Consider the following 15,171-nt stretch of genomic DNA (forward strand, 5'->3'; position numbering starts at 1 on the left):
AAAACACCCACACCAAACCCAAAAGGTGTTCTTAGCATCACTCAAGAATCCATAATGTGCTCTCTCTCTGAATCCTAAATAGCTGCAGTGAATTTTGCTGGAATCATCTCTTCATTACATTGCATTGTGTTCCTTTTGTGATGCTACTATAGGCCTTGAAAAAAATCAGCTATATGTTGCCAGCTTCCTAACATACTGTACTAGAAAAAATCAGTCCTCATTAGAACTTGATTAAGAAAGCACAGTATGCCCACAGTAATTAACAGCTTGAAGATATCTTGATTGAGGCATAATGAATGTACACAATAGCACTCCCTTGTTCACCTCAATTGGAGAGTGATATTGAAACTATAACCAGGATTTGGGGTGTGTGTGCTTTGGCTAGCCTTAGTCCAGTAGCATTTTTTTCTTTTCCTGTACTTCTCTATTCTGTCCCCCACCAGTGGGCACAGGCATGTGAGTCTCCAGGTTCAGAGGTAGCATGTCATGCATCATTGGTGGGTAGGAAGTGCTGTTCAAGGATAATAAAGTTCAAAACCCAGCCTTTTGGGCTAGTTTTATACTAATTTGGATCGGGGGCTTAATTTTGCAGCCAACATTACTGTATATAATAAAAGATTTATAACCTGTGTCTTTATGGATGTTACTGGACTCCAACTCCCCTCAGGCCCAGCCATCATGGCCTGAGGTCAGGCACAATGGGAATTAGGTCATTCATCCCTTGTACCTGGGGGTGGCTGCCTGATCTTAGGGCAGTCAGTACAAAGCTAGCAACGGCGTTAACAGTCTGATTCCTAACCCACCCCCCAAATTATGCAAATTGAGCCTTAGAAACAACACAGGAGACAGGTGGATTCAGCTAACTTTATTAACTGTAAAACTAAATTAAAAAAAAAAACACCACCCAGTTCCCATGACAGGGCAAGGGACCTTTCAAAGTTCTATGAAGTCATGGATATTTGCCTTAGGAAGTTAAATTCAAAGTCTTGGTTTAATCTTTGTGGCTGTTACCCCAACCCCCAACCCCATTTTTTATTTTTTTATTATTATTTTTTTACAAAACCAGCTTGTGCAGATCTTTAGATGAATTTAGCATTAAGACTGAGGAGCAAACAAACAAATAAAAACAGCCTGTCTTTCCCCCCTGTTTTCCTGCAAACTTATTTTATTCAATCTGCATATATCTACAACCCAGCTAGTTGAAATCAAATATTTAGTGTTCATTAGAGCTGTTTCACAGCAGCAAAATATTACGTTAGAGAAATTCAAATTGCTAGACATAAGAAAATGGTACATACAATCGGACAGCAGTCTAAATGTTTTTAATATTGACATTCAAATATATCTGCATTGTGCTGAAGGTTTAAGAACATGAACATTTGATCTGAAAAGGATGATCCAATAATGGGTTATGCCATTTGAAATAAAAGGATCTGAAGGTTATGTTCCCAGTTATTTATTATGGATGGTGCAACTTGGAACGAACAGCGCCTGCAGAGCTCTCACAAGGCTCCCATTCACTTTCAGGAGGCTTGTGCAGGAGAAGTGCTTGGCGTCTCTCCCCAACACAAGTATACAGCAGCTTTTTCCCCTAATTAAGGAATGTCTTAAAAACACAATAATATCCTTTTTGATCTTTATACATTTAGAACTAAAATACATGATTAAATTAAGGACTCTGAGGTTAGTATTGAGTGAAATCATACTCTGAATAAGCCTGACTCTATGTAAAAAAAAAAACCAAAACAAAAAAAACCACACAATTCTATTTTCTAAAGCAGATAACCTTGCCTGCAAGTTTGGAGAGGTCACTAAGCCCATAACATGTGCAAAGAAATGCAATACAAGGAACCATGCAAAATGTACAGGAAAATGTGTTAAGAGTAGGGAAAACTGTACGGTCTAAACAAACAAAAGAAAAGCTTTATAAATACACTGAACTGTAGGTTTAGCATTAGGTATACCATAGAGCAGACAAACAGCACTCTAGCAGGTTCAAATGCTTCCAACATCTGCACAGGCAAGTCGTGCCATCTTTGGTTGACTGCAGTACCAGGAAGGATGAGCGTGAAGGAGGAGAGCAAGAGGTTTTAGGCAAAAGGGTGTCAACTTTCGCTTGGCAGCTGAGCCTCAATGTCCACTCTGCAAATGGGGCACTTCTTGTTTGTGATCAACCACTGATCTACGCACACTTGATGGAAGAGATGCATACATGGAAGACGCCTATGAACAAGAAAAATGGAAGGAGAGAGGTCAGCACTTTACAGGAAAGAATGGCTACCGGAAAACATACATCATAAAAAGGTCCTCTGTTAAAAACAACAACCCCTACTTTATTTTATATCACATTTTAACATACTGATTAGGAGATCTGACTGTGAGCAGGGCTGTGGCATTTCTTTCCAACATGATGGGCCTTGTATCATAGGGCACCTATATTTTGTAAAAGGATCCTTAGTGCACCATCTAGTTTCTGAGTCTCTACTTGGCCTTGCAAGCTTCTCTCTGCAACCATGAAAGTCAGAACTTTCCCCCCCAAAAGATTTGCAATTCCCTGGGTATTATATGGTGATCTGAGGGTGTACTAAAAGCACACGGCCACGATAACGCTAGCACCCCAAACACACTAAATTAATTAGATGGTTCAAGATGCTGAACTGAAACAGTACAGCAGAGCTTGTCCTAAGGTCTGTCAGTGCAGAAGAGTTGACACTGTCTGTGGCAAGGAAAGACTGTCACTGACAAAAGGGGGTGTAGGGGATTTTCTTTTTATCAATAGCAGAAGTATGCAGAAGTATGCAGTCTTGAAGATGGCCAAAGGCATGGGTGAGCCATGCCCACTCCTTCCTACTAAGCACTGCTCTAATCACATGCAGTGCACGCACCCTAGTTCTGACATAATCCTTGGCAGCGGCAGTGCAGGCATGCATTGGCTTCCAAGCATGGGAAAAGCACAAAGTCGCCTTAAACCAAGTCAAACCACTGGTCTGTCTAGCTCAGTATTGCCTACACTGTCTGGCAGCAGCTCTCCAGGGTTTCAGGCAGGGGTCTCTCCCAGCTTTACCACCTGGGACCTTTTGCAAAGCAGGTGCTCTACCACTGAGTTATGGCCTGTCCACATCATGTTTAAGAAGTGTTTAAACATTTATGATTCCAGGTGAAGCACTACAGCAAGGAAGAGCTTTTCAACAACACTCAGTGTGAAGGTGGCTACATGAAACTCAGCCTTTTCTCAGTTTTGGGACTACTATAGTGTTAAAGGTTATTTTTCTGTTTTAAGTATGTTTTGATGATATGTTCCTTCTTATTGAAACATTATAAATATTTCAGTATTTTCACTTCAGGCCCTATAAATGTCAAAAGGGCAATACACTACAGTCCTGTTAACTGATGACTCTAAAAATCCTGTTAACAGTATTATCTGATGACAGTTCATTATGGCACTTCCAGTGTACTGATGACAACTAACTGGGACTGGAACAGACTGAATTTCCAAATGCATCTAGTAACCCTCAATTTTGAGAAATATAACATTTCTAAAATGGTTTATTAGAACGCCAGGGATTTGGTCCTGGCTTGGGGTTTTGTTTTGTTTTTAGTTATTTACCTGACATCTTCACCTTCCTCTAATATAGATAAACAAATGGTACATTTTTCCTCTGTATCTTCCTCAGTTCCTTCCTCCCCATCTTGTTTGCAGTGCAGTTTCCTCTGTGAGAACCAATCAGTTGTTACCTTATTAGCAGAGATGACATTATTGGCAAACTGAGTAAGATCTGTTTTATGCACATTTATCAGTTCTGTTATGACTGCATTGGAAGTACACACACGAAGGTTTTAACAAAATGCAACAAGCAGGCTAAGCAACCCATCCATTTCTAGCCTCCCCACAATCATTTTAACAACATATTAAACTTCAGTGATTAAATTGGCACAGGCATTTGCAACAACCTTAACAAGTTAAGAAAGCTAAAGAATCTAAAATTAAAGGGAAATCAGTCCTGGACAACATTACATTAGAAAACTAAACCAATAGTGATGATGAAGTCTGGGGCTCCAATCCTAAAATATGCATTGGAAAAATAGTGCAACAAGCTGGCACAAACTCATGTAGTGCAATAGGCAGGCCTGAGAATTGGGCTGAAAAGCTCAGATTTCAGGTCAGCTGATGTTGGTGGCTTTAGGCAACTCTTATTCCCCAACTCAATTTCAGCACTATAAAAAAACTAAAACTCCACTGATAGGATTGCTGATATTGAAATTACTACAAATCACTTTTGCATGCTACATGATCAGCAGACTTGTATTACATGCCTGTTTTTGTGGCTCTACCTTTTGGGTGATCAAATGTCCCTACAAATACAAAGAGCACATCAGGGGAAAGGAGAGGTTGGACTCTTCTGACATGCTAGTTTGTATGTGTTGACATTTGATGGAACTTGTCCCTCTCACCTATTTATTAACAATTCTGAACTTTTAAAAGATAAAACAAAGTAAGGCTCAAGAACTGTGGATTGAGTAAGAACTGCGTTTTCAGCTCCTTAAGGAGAAGCATCCAGTAGCAGTCCTAGGCCAGCTACTCTTACAAAACATGTCATTTGTCACTTTCTATGAAAGAGCAATCTAGACACGATCTGAGGAGTACATTCTTAAAAGGGTGTGTGTTCTATTTTCTATTATTTACAGATAGGTAAGTAAGAATTTGTGGAACTAATATTTGCAAGTTTAGTTGTCCAAAATGTATCCCCACCCCTCCACGTGGCCCTAAAACAGCCCCTAAGACATGCTCACCTTTTTGTATTTGTGTGGATATGTGCACCTTTCAATTGTCCCTTGCGAAGCTCCACGATTCACATTTCCTAAACGTTCTTCCAGATGAATTAATTCCTGGAATCAAGGAGGAACCGAGAGAATTCAATATCTTGGTCCTCTCACTTAATCATTTATTCATTCTTCAAATGGCAAAACAGTTCTCTCAACTACTTAATTTACATGCATGTTATTTGAAAAGTAGTATGTAAGCAGTTTTCTATTTCTGATCTCCTCTAATACCACAGGGGTCCTGTCAATCATCAGCCCCTCTTGCTGTGAATGGCTTACCTGCTCTGATGTCATAAAGAGGCTCAGCATGAGGTGGTTTAGTGCTTAAGGAGGTTCTTGAGTCCCTACATGGATAGGGAACCTGTAACTCTCCAGATGTTGATGGACTCCAGCTCCTCTCAGCCCCAGCCAGCATGGCCAATGGTCTGGTATGCTGGGAGTTGTAGTCCAGCAATATCTGTGGAGGGCACAGGTTCCCCATCATTGCCTTAAGACTCTGCAATCCAAGGTCTGCAAATAATCTTCATGAAACAGACCCCCTCAATCCCCTTGTCAGGGCTCCACAGGCTTTTGGAAGATACCTAGTTGGTTCAAATAATGTCAGCTCAGCTTGCTGGCGAGCAGTCAGCTTTACTCTTGTGCTTATGCACAGGATGGTTTGTTGCATGTTTAATAATGATGGTAGGATGATAATAAAATGCACTGAAAATGCTGCACTTCCTGATTCTACAACAAGAAGAGCACCAAGGCTTTGGGCTGAAACACAGTAATCCGTTTTTGGCCCCAAGAACACAACTTATATTGAAAGCACTTCCTGAACATGTTTCCAATGTACTAGAACAGTCTTCCCCAACCTGGCGCCCACAGGATGTTTTGGGCTGCAACTCCCATCAGCCCCAGAATCATACAGCTGTGCTAGCTGGGGCTGATGGCAGTTGTAGCCCACAACATCCAGAGGGCACGAGGCTGGGAAAGACTGAACTAGAACATTAAGAGTTCATTAACTCTCTGCATCCGATGTCTTAATTTCTCCAATGTGCATAACAAACTTCAGCTGCAAACGTGGCCCAGCTTCACTTAAGCAAGAGGATTGACAGTTTAACGCCAACTGTCCTCCCCTTCAGCCAGCCGCCTCAAGCAGCACCGCATCCTCTCAACATAAACATTTATTGCAGTACATAGTCCATTAACTGCCATCCACTGCTGCATAATAATAAAAAGTATTCTATGCTTTTTAAACACCAGCCTTGTTCCCAAGGCATAATTAAAAGGCCAGAGGTCATTAAAAAAATATAATCTAAAACCAGATTAGTTTACATTTAACTCTGCAATGTACCCCTCCCCCGTGTTCCCTCAAGCAAAAATCCTGCCACATAGCCAGGTTTATTCTATTACAAACCTCAAAATTGCCCCTGAAAGGGCCTCTGAATGAAGTTCCATCCAATCCCGATGAAATGTAACGAATGTGAGGGTAGCCCGCCATGTCAGGAACCTATTCAAATAGCAGAATGGAGTTAAATCTAATTGCAGAACAGTTTCGAGTATTTTACTGTCCATGTTGCAAAAATACAGAACCCTGCTGCTTTGATTCTCATCAGCAATTGACAGAATCCTGGAAGATGGTGGCCCTGCCATCCCTTCTCTTTTTGCAAGGGCTCCTAGAAACAAACTCTTTCAAAGAAGGAAACTATTCTGAACATGGTCTGAACCTGGTCCAGAGGATGACTTGTTCTCACCCAACCAAGGCTTAAGGTGTGAATATTTCAGAAACATTTTTGCAAATTATGTGCCTCAAACATAGTAGACATGAAATCTAACATGATGATGGTTATTATAACGAAGCTTGAAAATTATCTAAGAACAAGTCAAGGTAGTTCCTTAGCTAGCCAGCTTCATGCATTGTTCGCATATAAGTCAAATAGGCATATACCTTATGGTCTTAAAAGGGTAGGGACTCCTTCCAACAATGTTTGAATTGACTGTTGGTGCATGCCTCCACATACACAACCTCACCATGTTATATCAAAACCTACACACACACACACACACACACACACACACACCGTTAGAAATTCCAACACTTTTTTATGGAAAGGTGAGGACAAAAAACAAACCCCAAAGGGAACAAGCAAGTCCCTTCAACAGAGAAATCCCAATGCGCACTGTTAAGTCAGTAAGAATGCAGCAAGCAACCCCACTTCCAGGAATGCTGGTCTAACATTTGGGGAGCAGTATTCACCAGCCTGGTACTTTCCAGATGTTTTGGGCATACTGGCTGGGCTGATAAAAGATATAGTCCAAAACATATTGAGCAGCAGCAGGCTGCTGGTGGTGAAGGCTGCTTTTGCAGCATTGCTGGCATTGGGGTCCAGAATATCTTGTCCCCTAAAAGGCCACAGAGATCTCGAGTTAAAGTCATCCCACCAAGCAAAGCAAAAATGAAACAACGGACATTCCAGTATCCCTTCATGCCTAAAACAAGGAAGTAGTCAAAAGAACTGGAGGTTCAGAAAGTTTTCACCACAGCTAGATGCCTATCAGATGGATTCCACATTCTGCACTTCCTCACAAGTTCAAGCAAACCCCAGTTCCTCAGATCCTTTAATTCTTGAATTAAGATGCAATAGAGGTCACTGGATAGAAAAGCGGGGACTAAATCTTTAAAACAATAAATGCTCAAATGAGGATGATTTTCTGTCCTTCCAATGACCTGGAACTAACTTTAGCAGAAATGACGCCTTCCCACCTGGCTGACTAACTAGAGCACTTCTAGTCTACTCTTATGCATAGTAAAGAAAGCCATCAACTCACAAATCCAGAAATTTCCTGGAGACCAGCCATAACCGGTGCAACTCTACTTACACAGACCATCCTTCAGGACTTTGTAAGAAAGGCACAAATAAAAGCTTTAATTCCTTTGTCAACCATCATCTGATCGCACCTCTTTTGCTTTTCCAACAGAAATTTTCTAACGACTTCGTTTAGGTAAGACGTTTAGGTAAGTGGTAGTCTCTGACACTGACAAGCTGCACAGGGTCAAAGACAGTGATGCATAAGCCACTTGCACAGTTACGCTAAGTGCTGTACGACATTCATGACATTCTCTGTCAACCGGGAGGAAGAACCTGTGGCCCCCTAGATGTTACTACATTACAACTCCCATCATCCCTGACCACTGGTCATGCTAGCTGGGTTGAGGGATGTTGGGAGTCCAACAACATGGGCCCATAAGCTCCTGTTGTAAGAGACCCTGACAATCCAGGTGCTATCATTTTAACTAGCATTTCATCTAGCACATGAAGAAGAAAAGCCAGCGACATGTGTCATCTTGTGAACCAGAATCGCAGAACGTGGATTGTGGTACTACAAGCAAAATTTTCCTTTCTAATTCAGGAGCCTAAGCAGTCAGGTAATGCCACTGGAAAAAGTTATTCAGGTACAAAGCTAGGCAAGAACTGCCATAATTCATCAAAAGTGGTCTCTTCCTTTTGCATAAGCTGTCTTTTTATTCTGGAGTCTGTGATCAATCTCAGATCCTGCCAAATTGCACATAAAAACTTCATGCATGCAGACCAGCAACAAATAACCATCCTTGCTTCCAATATGCCCTTCCTGTAATCTCAAACCCCAATATTTGTATTAAAATAGAGGGGGTGCTAGAATTCAAGACTACTTCCACCAACCACATCAAATGTGAAATTAAACAGTAGCAAAAGTAACTAGAAGATAATCCTCTTAGCACTTTCCAGTTAATCAAGGAGTGCTGTAACTTAGCCTTGCAAAGTGAGTTATAAACTAAGCAACAGCAACAACAAAATCAGATGCAGAGTGTCAATGTACTACTGGCTAATTTAATTTGGGTTATATTCTGATTTCCAAGTGAGAAATGTGGGCAAATTAAACCCAATACAAGTCCCTGCCAGTTAGGACAGAGATGCAGAACAGATGCTGCGGGACTAGAACTCCTACCATCCCATGCTGGCTGGGGTTGACAGGAGTTGGGAGTCCAACAACTTATGGAGAACAACAGGTTTCCCAGCCCTGGGTTAGGAAGCCCACCTTTTTCTTTTTTCACATCAATCTTTGTATATGTCAATGTTCCCAAGAACAAAATCTCAAATGAAATGGAAGCAGGGACAACCTGCCATGGACTCTGTGACACAATCCTCACTCTTTTCAGAAGGGAGGAGCTGCGCCCAGTGGCTGTTGTGCAGCAGCAAATGTCAAATACTGGCAGTGGCTTCAGAGCTGTTCTCCTTACCATTAAAGGAAGAGCACCTATTTGCAAGTGGTGAAGTCGAGGAGGTGCGTGGTAGTGAGCCAAGTGAGGATGCAGCGGGCCTGGGGGGTAGGTAGCTGCAGTCACTCCTGCTTCAATTCCCAGCTCCCTGTTGGGGGAAGGAGAGAGTTCACTTTTAGTCAGGCTAGTTCCCGTCTTCTAAGCAGTGAAGGCAGCAACACCTCCCTTATTCAGGGAAAGAAATTATTTCACAGCAGCAATAACCTTGACTCATGCAGTTTTCTGGAGATACTGTACATAAACATTGGAAGTAAGAGTTCGGTGTTGATTATCTGTTTATTTCTAAACCTGGATCAAAATGCCTGTTTTCATTCAGATATGTTAGATGCTTTCTAAAGCAAAGCCTTCTCAAGGAGGCTTTCATAAAACGTAAAATGAAACATACCAGCCTTTCCCTACTTGGTGCTGTTGGAAGCTGTTGTCCAAAACATGTGGAGGGGCTGAGAAAGGCTGCAATATGCAATATGCCTACTCATAAAATACAATTACTAATTTACCAAACAACCATCGTGTACTGCAATATAACCCCTGCACAGACAAAAACAATAAAACAAACAAAAAAAAATTGTAGCACAAGACCGGTTCACACTTGTGAGGATAAAATGAGAAATCTCTCACAGTTGCTTTGAGAAAAAATAGGACACAGATGTAATACTAAATACTAAATACTAAAAAAACTAAGCCTATTTAAGGAAGAACTCAAAAACAACTCAAAGAAGCATTTGCAGCCTTTACAAAAAGAACTGATCTACAGTAAACTAAGAATTTATTCTTGATCAGTTGTCTTTGCAAGTATGATGAACAAGGGATGCTTTGCTATAACTTCTAAAAGCAAAGGTTGCTATGCCATGTTTTGCTGATGTAAATCAAGAGAAGGTAAGAGCTTACTAACCAGGCAGATCTCTCTGGCGCTTGACGTGGGTGGGAAGACATTGTCTGTGGTACATGAATGTGATGTCCATGGCCATAGTTGGGATGCATCCGGTGAGGATGTGGCGGTGGTCGTTCATGTGCTCTCCTGGGGAGGGGGAGGGAAAGCAGGAGTATTGAAACCTTAGGAATGCAAAGCTTTTCTCCTTTGTATCTTACCTCACACTGCAGCCTAAGGGTGATAGGTTTCTCAACTTCCATTTCTGAGCAGCCTGCTTCATTCACAACCTCCCCACCCTGTCTCAACCCAAGCTCAATCTGGTGAAGGCGAGGAGAGAGATTCCTCACTGAGAAGTACATGGCTAGTGGGGGGGGGGTGATGCTTGTGGACAAATAGTCCTTTGATGTTTGGTTGCCCCCCCCCCCCTTTAACAAGTTTTTAACTTTCTATAATTTTATTGTCTGGTTTTATGTTTATATTGTTGTAAACTGCTGAGATATATTTTATTATACAGTGATATATAATAGTATGAATGAATGAATGAATGAATGAATAAATAAATGTGAGAAAGGCTGTATACAGTGGTACCTCGGGTTAAGTACTTAATTCGTTCCGGAGGTCTGTTCTTAACCTGAAGCACCACTTTAGCTAATGGGGCCTCCCACTGCCGCTGTGCCACCGGAGCACAATTTCTGTTCTCATCCTGAAGCAAAGTTCTTAACCCAAGGTACTATTTCTGGGTTAGCGGAGTCTGTAACCTGAAGCGCACCTAACCCGAGGTCCCACTGTACATGCTTGACACAGGATATTTTAAGTACTATATAAAAATGGCATATTTCTAAAATGATTCAGAGATGTATTGAACTTCTAGACTTGAGGCGGCCTTTGTCTATTTCCCACTTCCTAATAACTAAGCCTCAGTTACTTGAGCTTTTAAATGAATATCAAGTGAAAAGCCCTATCTCAATTAGCATTCCTTTTTAAAATCCAGAAACTGGATGGAGTTGCTGTGATGTAATTATTCAAAATGACAGAGGCTGACATTTCAATTAATAGCAGTTCCATTACAGCTAAACATTTGAGTGCAGATGATAGGTTCCTGTTCTTAATGAGATTTGCTCCCAAGTAGAAGTGAGTCAACTATTTACATCCATTCATGTTTTTAGCTTTCTGCTCAAATTAGAGCCCAGGGAGAAGGAGAAGGATGGTGCAACTTTTAGACCTTGCTGTCCTTACATCACAGCAAATACCAGTTAACCTCCCCCACTCCCCAATCCTTTCTTCTGAGTTTCCTAAGAGTCAGTGTAGTCTCCTGATTATAGCGCTGGCCTAAGGTTGAGGAGACAATGGTCCAACTTGCCGCTTAGCCATAAATCCACTGGATGACCCTGAGCCAATCAACCACTAGCTGTACAGTCTCTTTCACAGGTTGTTGTGAGGAAAAAAATGGGCGGGGAGAGAAGCAGGTCTACCAACCTGAGATCATAGGAAGAAAGGTGGCATTAAAAGAAAAAGGTAACTAGTTTACTTTCCGCTGCTGTTCAGAGGCAGACTTATAGCTCTGTAGTTACCTCTTGGCAATTGCAACTAAGTGGGTGAACAGTCTTCCTCAACCTGGTGCCCCCCAGAAGCTTTGGACGACAGCATGGGGAATCTTTGGCCTGCCAGATGTTGCTGAACTACAAATCCAATCAGCCCCAGCAAGCACAGCCAATGACCAAGGATAATGTGAGTTGTAGTTCAGTAAAATCTGGAGGGCTCAGGTTTTCCCTACTGTCAGCCCCTAACCAGCACAGCTGATGAGAGCTGCTGCAGTCCCAAGCATGTGGAGGGTGCCAGGTTGGGGAATGCAGAGAAAAAAAGACCAGGTGATCTGCCTGTATTCTAAAGGATTCAGAAAGAACCCTCATTGAAGCTGTTCTGGGTGTAAGCTTTCTTATATCTGAAGAAGTGTGCATGCACACAAAAGCTTATGCCCAGAACAAACTTAGTTGGTCTCCAAGGCGCTACTGGATAATTTTTTATGTATTTCCTCATTGAAGCTGACACTCTTCCATGCCACTATCCACCCCTAGGTAGCAGCAGCCACTGCCTGTTCCTCCTCCAGGCTAAAGCCTGACTTACGTTGGGTGCTGCATCATTCTTCTCCTTTGGACCTCCATCCTCTGGATCACCTCGTGAGGGTGCAGCCTCTGGGCCGGAGATGCCGTGGCAGGGATGTGGTGGGAAATAGACTGGTGGGTGGCTGGGAGGGGCTGTGGGATTGGGGCGGCAGCGTTGGCCAACGGGTGTGGGGGCGGCGGAGGCGGGACAGGGTGGGAAGAGGCATGCGAGGATATGGAAGGGTGGAAGGGGTGGACGGGGTGAGGGATGACATAGTCCACTTGCGAAGTGGGCTGTGGCGGCTGAGGGGGGACAGGGGGAGGGGGGTTTCCATGGGAATGGGGACATGCAGCAGCTTGATGATGAAGCGGCCGAGTCAAAGAGGCATCTGAAAAGGGGTAGCAGAGAGCAACAAACCCGGTTAGTTCATTACAACTGTCTGCTAAACTAAGATCATCTGCTGCTCTTGACAGCACCCCCCCCCCCAAAGAAAATCAGATGCCCATGGCAGACGCTTTGCTTTACCCTGCCACAAGAGAAGGCTGCACCACTCAAGTAAGGTGCGCATCCTGCCAAGTGCACCACTTTGCAGAGACCCTGCCAGCTGCCAATATGAAGCAGGGTATCCTTGGGGGGCCTCCCCTGCCCAACTCATATACAGACTGCAGTCATTCTTACATGACATATAATGCCGGCAGGATGCCAGAGAAGCCGGGGGTGGTGGCTGGGGCTGGGCAACCATGTTCGCACTGTATCCATCTATGGCAATGGGCTGGCTGGGAGCAGCACCCGCCTGGTGCCCGTATATGGCTGTTCGGGAAGAGGCTCCTGGACAGCAGGGGTCAAAGGCTGATGCTCCGTGGAAAGAGCTGCTTCCGTGGTTCCTTATGCCATTGTTGCTTAAGTCCACTGGGAGTGCCTGCTGCAAGGAGGGAGAGCAAAACAAAAGATTATTTGAATATTCGCGGAACTGTGATCAAAAGGCTGCTATAGGGCATGTCACACAAAAACACATATGCACAATGCTGTCCATTAGCAAAAGACTAAATAAGCTTTTGTCTCTGAGTGGTATGATTAACGTTTGCCATTAGTAAATTTAACAAGAGGCCAGCAACTAGTTTTTCACCATGAAATTGGCATCTTCCTTGTAAACCTGCTAGTGAGCAGATATAAGGAAACCCATTTGATCTCCACAAAGAGAGGAACCCAAAGAGCTACTTTAGGATTCAGAAATAAGAAGTTCCTCCTTGGGTCCAACCAAGGGCTATATTGGTCAACATTCCAGTTCAAGTCGGGCACACATGTAGTGCTTGGGGAAAGCCATGACTGAGACCTGCCAGCAGCAAGAGGCATGGGCGAAATCTGAGTTTCACTTGCCAGATACCCTAACTCCAAACTCTCCCTAATCCCACTTTCATCTCCACCAGCCTTTGCCCTCCAGATGTTTTGGGGGTAACGGGTTGAGTGCATACATTTACGTTTAAAGCCTGGGGCCCAAATATCTGAGAGAATGTCTGCCCCCATATAGACCTTTCCTTGCCTTGAGACCTGCAGAGGATGCCCTGAGTAGCAGCCCTGAGGCAGCATGTAGTGCATTAGTACATCAGAACATCAGAAACGCCTGCCCGCTAGCTCAGGCCAAAGGCCCAACTAGTCCAGCACCCAGTTCTCACAGTAGCCTCCCAGGTGCCTGCAAGAAGCACACAAGCAGAACATCAGCGCAGCAACGCTCTCTTCAATTGTGATTCCCAGAAACTGCTGTTCAGAGGCATACTGCTTCTGACAGTTGAGGCTAGCGGCCTAGTACCCTAGAAAAAGCACTCTGCACAGCACAGCACATGGAGAAACTATTCTCCATAACTCTTCACCATGACCACAGTGAAGCATTCTCAACCAAACCTGCCTGCTCATGGTACGTGGTGCCAGAACTGCTACTTGATCCTGCAGGTGCCGGCACTGGGGGAGGCCTTTCAACAGGGCAGCTGGATTCGCTGAACGATGGTGAGAGAGGGACGCTTGCGTGGGGGTTGTGGTGGTGGTGATGGTGGAAATGATGGCTGTGCTGTTGAAAACAGCTGGCGTGAGGGTGCCCCAGGATGTGGTGGTTCTGCGAGGAGCCGCCGCATGGAGAATGCTGGGGGCAGCATGACGGCAGCCTTGGCATTGCAGGAGGGCCAGATTCCAGTGTTGTACTTGAGGTATTTCCTCTTGAGTCATCTTAAATTGGGGGTGAAAGAAACATGTGAGCTCAGCTGATAACACAGGTACAAAAAAAGCCAAACCTGAAAACTCTGCAGGGTGTACAACTGGATTAGTCATTTGCTTATTAAAGTGAGACCAGTGTGACCTGCAACAAAATGTTGCAGTGTGAAACGCTCCTGTTCACGGTACCAGTTCGTCGTGCCCTGCTCCATGATACTCCCCTCCTCCACCCCTCTTGTTTTGCATGCAGAAGGTCCTAGATTCGAATTCTCAGCACCTGCAAGTAGCAGATGATGGGGAGGACCCAGAGAGCCACTGCAAGAAGAGTAGCCAGTCTTTGGCTAGACTTAGGCCAAGGTTTCAAGCTCCCTGGTGTGGGATTCCTCTGCACAAGCTGCATTACAGGGCATTCTGAGGCACTCTGCACTGGGCACCAGAGAAAACTGTTAAGACTCACCAGCAGCCCCTACAAACTGGATGCCCTAGAATGTGCTTCAAACTTTCCTGGGGCTGCAGGAAAACTGTGGGTTTAGGCACAAGTAGTCACTCAAATGTTTGCCATTACAACGTTTTCAGTAAGAAACCCCAGCATTCCCAGGAACACATGCTCCCCTACTAGGATCACAACACAGTCGAGCTGACCTCAAGCGCCTGTGGAGTCTACAGTTGCTATCCCGGTACCACAGATTGACCCCAAACTGGGTTAACACTGATAAAAAAAATTCACCGTGACTCCCTGTAGTACTCTCATGTCATCAATAAAAAAAATACACAGGAAGGAAACAGTGGCCCCAGAAATTCTTTGCCTCTCCAGCAAAAGCATGCACTACATTTTCAAAGTAGTAAGCACATCAACTTAAGCCGGCATTTTCAC

At 43.8% G+C, this 15,171-nt stretch overlaps 1 protein-coding gene across 5 annotated transcripts in view; it reads right to left on the bottom strand.

Annotated features, from left to right (window-relative positions):
* Nucleotides 1–850: 850 nt before the first annotated feature.
* Nucleotides 851–15,171, bottom strand: part of RNF111 (ring finger protein 111) — a 52,236-nt gene continuing 37,915 nt past the window's right edge. For 2 of the 5 annotated variants that reach the window (XM_028705741.2, XM_077919101.1), the window contains exons 6-14: nucleotides 13,999–14,312; nucleotides 12,774–13,017; nucleotides 12,117–12,483; nucleotides 10,014–10,139; nucleotides 9,083–9,209; nucleotides 6,221–6,313; nucleotides 4,792–4,887; nucleotides 3,608–3,735; nucleotides 851–2,223 (exon numbers count right to left, since the gene is read on the bottom strand). In XM_028705741.2, coding sequence (XP_028561574.2) covers nucleotides 2,106–2,223; nucleotides 3,608–3,735; nucleotides 4,792–4,887; nucleotides 6,221–6,313; nucleotides 9,083–9,209; nucleotides 10,014–10,139; nucleotides 12,117–12,483; nucleotides 12,774–13,017; nucleotides 13,999–14,312 — 1,613 coding nt within the window. In that variant the 3' untranslated portion in view covers nucleotides 851–2,105. The remainder of the gene's footprint in view (nucleotides 2,224–3,607; nucleotides 3,736–4,791; nucleotides 4,888–6,220; nucleotides 6,314–9,082; nucleotides 9,210–10,013; nucleotides 10,140–12,116; nucleotides 12,484–12,773; nucleotides 13,018–13,998; nucleotides 14,313–15,171) is intronic. The other 3 variants (XM_028705742.2, XM_028705744.2, XM_077919100.1) reach the window with 3 other exon arrangements.

Source organism: Podarcis muralis, chromosome 14, assembly GCF_964188315.1.
Source record: "Podarcis muralis chromosome 14, rPodMur119.hap1.1, whole genome shotgun sequence".
Taxonomy (NCBI): domain Eukaryota; kingdom Metazoa; phylum Chordata; class Lepidosauria; order Squamata; family Lacertidae; genus Podarcis; species Podarcis muralis.